Below are 6,937 nucleotides of genomic sequence, written 5' to 3' on the forward strand. Positions count from 1 at the left end.
CTGCACGTTGTACATGTACCCTAAGCCACGACACACGGCAACAGGGACATTATTGTCTCAGCAATGCTATACCAATCCTTGTGCCATGTGTTTGTTGCTCGTTTCTGACGGAACTGTTAATAATGTAGCACTGTTTGCTTTTCCCATTTTCTATAATAATGCAACACTTCCAACCAACGCAATTTTACGGTTAAAAATTATTCCTTTTTACAACAAACGATTTATATAAAATTAAAAAAAATAGCACTGCTGCCATGGCGAATTGATATTTTGGTTCTTTACTAGGTTATCAGTAAAAGCTAAAATAACATTTGTTATAAAAATACCGGAAAATAACGGTTATTCAGAATTAAAACACCGGTTTCAATTTTCCCATCCCTAGAGTTCACCCCGTTCCAATCCTCCCACCAAGGAAAAATTCTGTACAGTACCAGAAATCGAACCTGGGTCCTCTGTGGCAGTTAGCCATGCTGGCCACTTTTTTCCGTCATTGTTCTCGTCATTTGGTTTGAGCGGATCTCACTTGACTTCTTCAAGTTGATCGTTGAATACTTTGCTCAGTTTTAAGATTTTGGTCTTATGTCAAAGTGGTAGGTGGATCAAAACAAAATGTCCAGACACTCTGTGACCAAAATGGTACTGAAACAGAGGATGACAGACTAAAGGCTGAAATACTAAATGTCTTTTTTCACAGCTGTTTCACAGAGAAAGACTGCACTGTAGTTCCTTCACTAGATTGTCGCACAGATGACAAAATGGTAAATATCGAAATAGACGACAGAGGGATAGAGAAACAATTAAAATCGCTCAAAAGTCGAAAGGCCGCTGGACCTGATTGGATACCAGTTCGATTTTACACAGAGTACGCGAAGGAACTTGCCCCCCTTCCTGCAGCGGTGTACCGTAGGTCTCTAGAAGAGCGTAGCGTTCCAAAGGATTGGAAAAGGGCACAGGTCATTCCCGTTTTCAAGAAGGGACGTCGAACAGATGTGCAGAGCTATAGACCTATATCTCTAACGTCGATCAGTTGTAGAATTTTGGAACACGTATTATGTTCGAGTATAATGACTTTTCTGGAGACTAGAAATCTACTCTGTAGGAATAAGCATGGGTTTCGAAAAAGACGGTCGTGTGAAACCCAGCTCGCGCTATTCGTCCACGAGACTCAGAGGGCCATAGACACGGGTTCCCAGGTAGATGCCGTGTTTCTTGACTTCCGAAAGGCGTTCGATACAGTTCCCCACAGTCATTTAATGAACAAAGTAAGAGCATATGGACTATCAGACCAATTGTGTGATTGGATTGAAGAGCTCCTAGATAAGAGAATGCAGCATGTCATTCCCAATGGAGAGAAGTCTTCCGAAATAAGAGTGATTTCAGGTGTGCCGCAGGGAAGTGTCGTAGGACCGTTGTTATTCACAATATTCATAAATGACCTTGTGGATAACGTCGGAAGTTCACTGAGGCTTTTTGCGGATGATGCTGTGGTATATCGAGAGGTTGTAACAATAGAAAATTGTACTGAAATGCGGAAGGATCTGCAGCGAATTGAAGCATGGTGCAGGGAATGGCAATTGAATCTCAATGTAGACAAGTGTAATGTGCTGCGAATACATAGAAAGAAAGATCCTTTATCATTTAGCTACAATATAGCAGGTCAGCAACTGGAAGCAGTTAATTCCATAAATTATCTGGGAGTAGGCATTAGGAGTGGTTTAAAATGGAATGATCAAATAAATATAAAGTTGATCGTCTGTAAAGCAGATGCCAGTCTGATTCATTGGAAGAATCCTAAGGAAATGCAATCCGAAGACAAAGGAAGTAGGTTACAGTACGCTTGTTCGCCCACTGCTTGAATATTGCTCACCAGTGTGGGATCCGTATCAGATAGGATTGATAGAAAAGATAAAGAAGATCCAACGGAGAGCAGCGCGCTTCGTTACAGAATCATTTAGTAATCGCGAAAGCGCTACGGAAATGATGGATAAACTCCAGTGGAAGACTCTGCAGGAGAGACGCTCAGTAGCTAGGTACGGGCTTTTGTTGAAGTTTCGAGAACATACCTTCACCGAGGGGTCAAGCAGTATATTACTCCCTCCTACGTATATCTCGCGAAGAGACCATGAGGATAAAATCAGAGAGAAGAGCCCACACAGAGGCATACCGACAATCTTTCTTTCCACGAACAATACGAGACTGGAATAGAAGGGAGAACCGATAGAGGTATCAAGGTACCCTCCACCACACTTCATCAGGTGGCTTGCGGAGTATAGATGTAGATGTAGATAGATGTAGATTACAGAGAGCAGGCAGCCCTCTGACCGAACACGCTGAGCTGCCGTGCTGGCTACTAAGGTTGTCTTTCAGTTGATACAGCAATTGTTTAATTTTCTTGGGTCGTTCCAAACAGACACGGAATTCACTCCATATCCCGAACGCCAGCAAAACTAGAGAGATGATGCACTTAGTAAAAGCTAGCGTTGGTCTCGGTGTTCCTGCAATTTATAAAATTACCTGCGAATTCGGTAGCAGCTACATCGGTTAGTTTACACGAACGATTTCAGCGCACTGCATAGGGCACCGGCGCCACATTAAATACCGCGGTCTTGACAAACTTGCTGTTGCCAAGCACAGCCTCGTAAAGATACAAATGATTACGTTTGAAGAAAAATTCTCATCCCGTGTATCTTCCTACCGGTATTCTGTCATCAAAGAAGCCGCCGAGATCAGTATCAGCAACAACTTTTACCTGGACAACGGCTGAATTTGTACCCTTTGTGGTGCCTGGACGTCGGCACTTGATGCTGAATGCAGAGAAATAAATAAGCCGTTATCTAGCATCTAACGGATTAGCATTGTTACTAACGTTCCTCCGTCATAGAATAGATATCATTTCTGGTATCATATGAAAGTTCCTTGACTTCGTGACGCCCCTGTGACGTAATTCGGCCGAGTACACGCGAAAGTACCACATGGCCAGTTAGTACGACACTTAACTCCTGACGATGAGTACAGCGGAAGTCGCTGAAACATTAGGCATCACACACAAAAAAAAAAAAAAAAAAAAAAAAAAATGAGGCGGCAATAAAGGAACATCTACCCGGGTACAGGCAGGGAGACTGCACGCACCTGGGCTGCTGTGCAGAGCAGGAGAACGGCAAGCAGCAGCAGGGGGTGCGCTCGCGCCGACGTTGCCATCTTGACTGGCTGGCTGGTGGCGAGCTGCGGCAGAGGGTCCCGCGACTGCCAGCGTAATCTCGTTAAGGCTGACGTCACGTGGTCGCGGCCGCACATCCACTCACACAGCCACACACATTCACACACGCCGAGGGAGCGCCAAAGCACAGGCAGTGGCAGGCCCACGCGTTGCCGGCTGGAATGCGACTGCCTAGCAGCGAAGGGCCTCATGCACAGTGGAGTCCCCTTCTCAGCCACAAGCAGGGAGGCGCGAGCGGAGGGGACCCGAGTGGTGTCCGCCGAGGTTTCGTCTTAGGAATTTGTGCACGTGAAGGGCCTTTCATCAGTTAAATTGCCAGTGGCTGAGCGCATTATACACAGTAATTCCGTAACAATCTTACAAACATTCAGGGATTATGGAGAAGGGTAACTGTATCAATATCTGGTAAGAGACCCTGATCAGGATTCAACCGAGCCGAAAGGCATAAGCGAAAATCGATCCCATAGCCCTGACTGTAGAATACATACAGGGTGGTCCATTGATAGTGACCGGGCCAAATATCTCACGAAATAAGCACCAAACGAAAAAACTACAAAGAACGGAACTCGTCTAGCTTGAAGGGGGAAACCAGATGGAGCTATGGTTGGTCCGCTAGATGGCGCTGCCATAGGCTCAACGGATATCAACTGCGTTTTTTTAAACAGGAACCTCCATATTTTATTACATATTCGTGTAGTACGCAAAGAAATATGAATGTTTTAGTTGGACAACTTTTTTAGCTTTGTGACAGATGGCGCTGTAATAGTCACAAACGTATAAGTACTTGCTATCACGTAACGTACCACCAGTGCGGACAGTATTTGCTTCGTGATACATTACTCGTGTTGAAATTGATCGTTTACCAATTGCGGAAAAGGTCGATATCGTGTTAATGTATGGCTATTGTGATCAAAATGCCCAACGGGCGTCTGCTATGTATGCTGCTCGGTATCCTGGACGACATCATCCAAGTGTCCGGACCGTTCGCCAGATAGTTACGTTATTTAAGGAAACAGGAAGTGTTCAGCCACAAGTGAAACGTCAACCACGACCTGCAACAAATGATGATGCCCAAGTAGGTGTTTTAGCTGCTGTCGCGGCTAATCCGCACATCGGTAGCAGACAAATTGCGCGAGAATCGGGAATCTCAAAAACGTCAGTGTTGAGAATGCTACATCAACATCGATTGCACCCGTTCCATAGTTCTATGCACCAGGAATTGCATGGCGACGACTTTGAACGTCGTGTACAGTTCTGCCTCTGGGCACAAGAGAAATTACGGGACGATGACAGATTTTTTGCACGCGTTCTATTTAGCGACGAAGCGTCATTCACCAACAGCCGTAATGTAAAAAATGGTTCAAATGGCTCTGAGCACTATGGGACTTAACATCATAGGTCATCAGTCCCCGAGAACTTAGATCTACTTAAACCTAACTAACCTAAGAACATCACACCCATCCATGCCCAAGGCAGGATTCGAACCTGCGACCGTAGCAGTCCCGCGGTTCCGCACTGAAGCACCTAGAACCGCACGGACACCGAGGCCGGCAGCCGTAATGTAAACCGGCATAATATGCACTATTCGGCAACGGAAAATCCACGATGGCTGCGACAAGTGGAACATCAGCGACTTGGTGGGTTAATGTATGGTGCGGCATTATGGGAGGAAGGATAATTGGCCCCCATTTTATCGATGGCAATCTAAATGGTGCAATGCATGCAGATTTCCTACGTAATGTTCTACCGATGTTACTACAAGATGTTTCACTGCATGACAGACTGGCGATGTACTTCCAACATGATGAATGTCCGGCACATAGGTCGCGTGCGGTTGAAGCGGTATTGAATAGCATATTTCATGACAGATGGATTGGTCGTCGAAGCACCATACCACGGCCCGCACGTTCATCGGATCTGACGTCTCCGGATTTCTTTATTACTTTCTGAGGGGAAATTTGAACGATATTTGCCATCGTGATCCACGCCTGACAACATGCGCCAGCGCATTGTCAATGCATGTGCGAACATTATGGAAGGCGAACTACTCGCTGTTGAGAGGAATGTCATTACACGTATTGCCAAATTCATTGAGGTTGACGGACATCATTTTGAGCATTTATTGCATTAACGTAATATGTACAGGTAATCACGATGTAACAGCAGGTGTTCTCAGAAATGATAAGTTCACAAAGGTACATGTATCACATTGGAACAACCGAAATAAAATGTTCAAACGTACCTACGTTCTGTATTTTAATTTAAAAAACCTACCTGTTACCAACTGGTCGTCTAAAATTGTGAGCCATATTTTTGTGACTATTACAGCGCCATCTATCACCAAGCGAAAAAAGTGATCCAACTAAAACATTCATATTTCTTTACGTACTACAGGAATATGTAATAAAAATGGTGGTTCCTATTTTAAAAAACGCAGTTGATATCCGTTTGACCAAAGGCTGCGCCATCTTGGGGGCCAACCGTAGCGCCATCTGGTTTCCCCCTTCAAGCTAGACGAGTTTCGTTCTTTGTAGTTTTTTCATTTGACGCTTATTTCGTGAGATATTTGGCCCGGTCACGATCAATGGACCACCCTGTATACTGGTACTATTGTTGCAAAGATTGTGGCGTAGGAAACTTTCATAGGTGGTAGTACGGACCAAAACAAGCAAGAAAGGTCTAGTAAACATGGGTCCTCAATTGCATACCTTAAGAGCTACGAACACTTGTTCACCTTAGCTATTGTGAAACACTCTTGTTCTGCTGAAAAAGTCCTCATAGATCCTGAGGTATGCATTTTAGAGTCCATGTTTCTACATCTACATCTACATCTATACTCCGCAAGCCACCTGACGGTGTGTGGCGGAGGGTACCTTGAGTACCTGTATCGGTTCTCCCTTCTATTCCAGTCTCGTATTGTTCGTGGAAAGAAAGATTGTCGGTATGCCTCTGTGTGGGCTCTAATCTCTCTGATTTTATCCTCATGGTCTCTTCGCGAGATATACGTAGGAGGGAGCAATATACTGCTTGACTCCTCGGTGAAGGTATGTTCTCGAAACTTCAATAAAAGCCCGTACCGAGCTACTGAGCGTCTCTCCTGCAGAGTCTTCCACTGCAGTTTATCTATCATCTCCGTAACGTTTTCGGGATTACTAAATGATCCTGTAACGAAGCGCGCTGCTCTCTGTTGTATCTTCTCTATCTCTTCTATCAACCCTATCTGGTACGAACCCCACACTGGTGAGAAGTATTCAAGCAGTGGGCGAACAAGCGTACTGTAACCTACTTCCTTTGTTTTCGGATTGCATTTCCTTAGGATTCTTCCAATGAATCTTAGTCTGGCATCTGCTTTACCGACGATCAACTTTATATGATCATTCCATTTTAAATCACTCCTAATGCCTACTCCCAGATAATTTGTGGAATTAACTGCTTCCAGTTGCTGACCTGCTATACTGTAGCTAAGTGATATGGGATCTTTCCTTCTATGTATTCGCAGCACATTACACTTGTCTACATTGAGATTCAATTGCCATTCCCTGCACCATGCTTCAATTCGCTGCAGATCCTTCCGCATTTCAGTACAATTTTCTATTGTTACAACCTCTCGATATACCACAGCATCATCCGCAAAAAGCCTCAGTGAACTTCCGATGTCATCCACAAGGTCATTTATGTATATTGTGAATAGCAACGGTCCTACGACACTCCCCTGCGGCA

The 6,937-nt window shown here is 44.7% G+C and overlaps 1 protein-coding gene across 1 annotated transcript in view; it reads right to left on the bottom strand.

Moving 5' to 3' along the window:
- Positions 1 to 3,320, bottom strand: part of LOC126259707 (peptidyl-prolyl cis-trans isomerase B) — a 64,215-nt gene extending 60,895 nt beyond the window's left edge. The window contains exon 1 of the mRNA XM_049956678.1: positions 3,130 to 3,320. Coding sequence (XP_049812635.1) covers positions 3,130 to 3,294 — 165 coding nt within the window. The 5' untranslated portion in view covers positions 3,295 to 3,320. The remainder of the gene's footprint in view (positions 1 to 3,129) is intronic.
- Between the last annotated feature and the right edge of the window lie 3,617 nt (positions 3,321 to 6,937).

Source organism: Schistocerca nitens, chromosome 5 (assembly GCF_023898315.1).
Source record: "Schistocerca nitens isolate TAMUIC-IGC-003100 chromosome 5, iqSchNite1.1, whole genome shotgun sequence".
Taxonomy (NCBI): Eukaryota; Metazoa; Arthropoda; class Insecta; order Orthoptera; family Acrididae; genus Schistocerca; species Schistocerca nitens.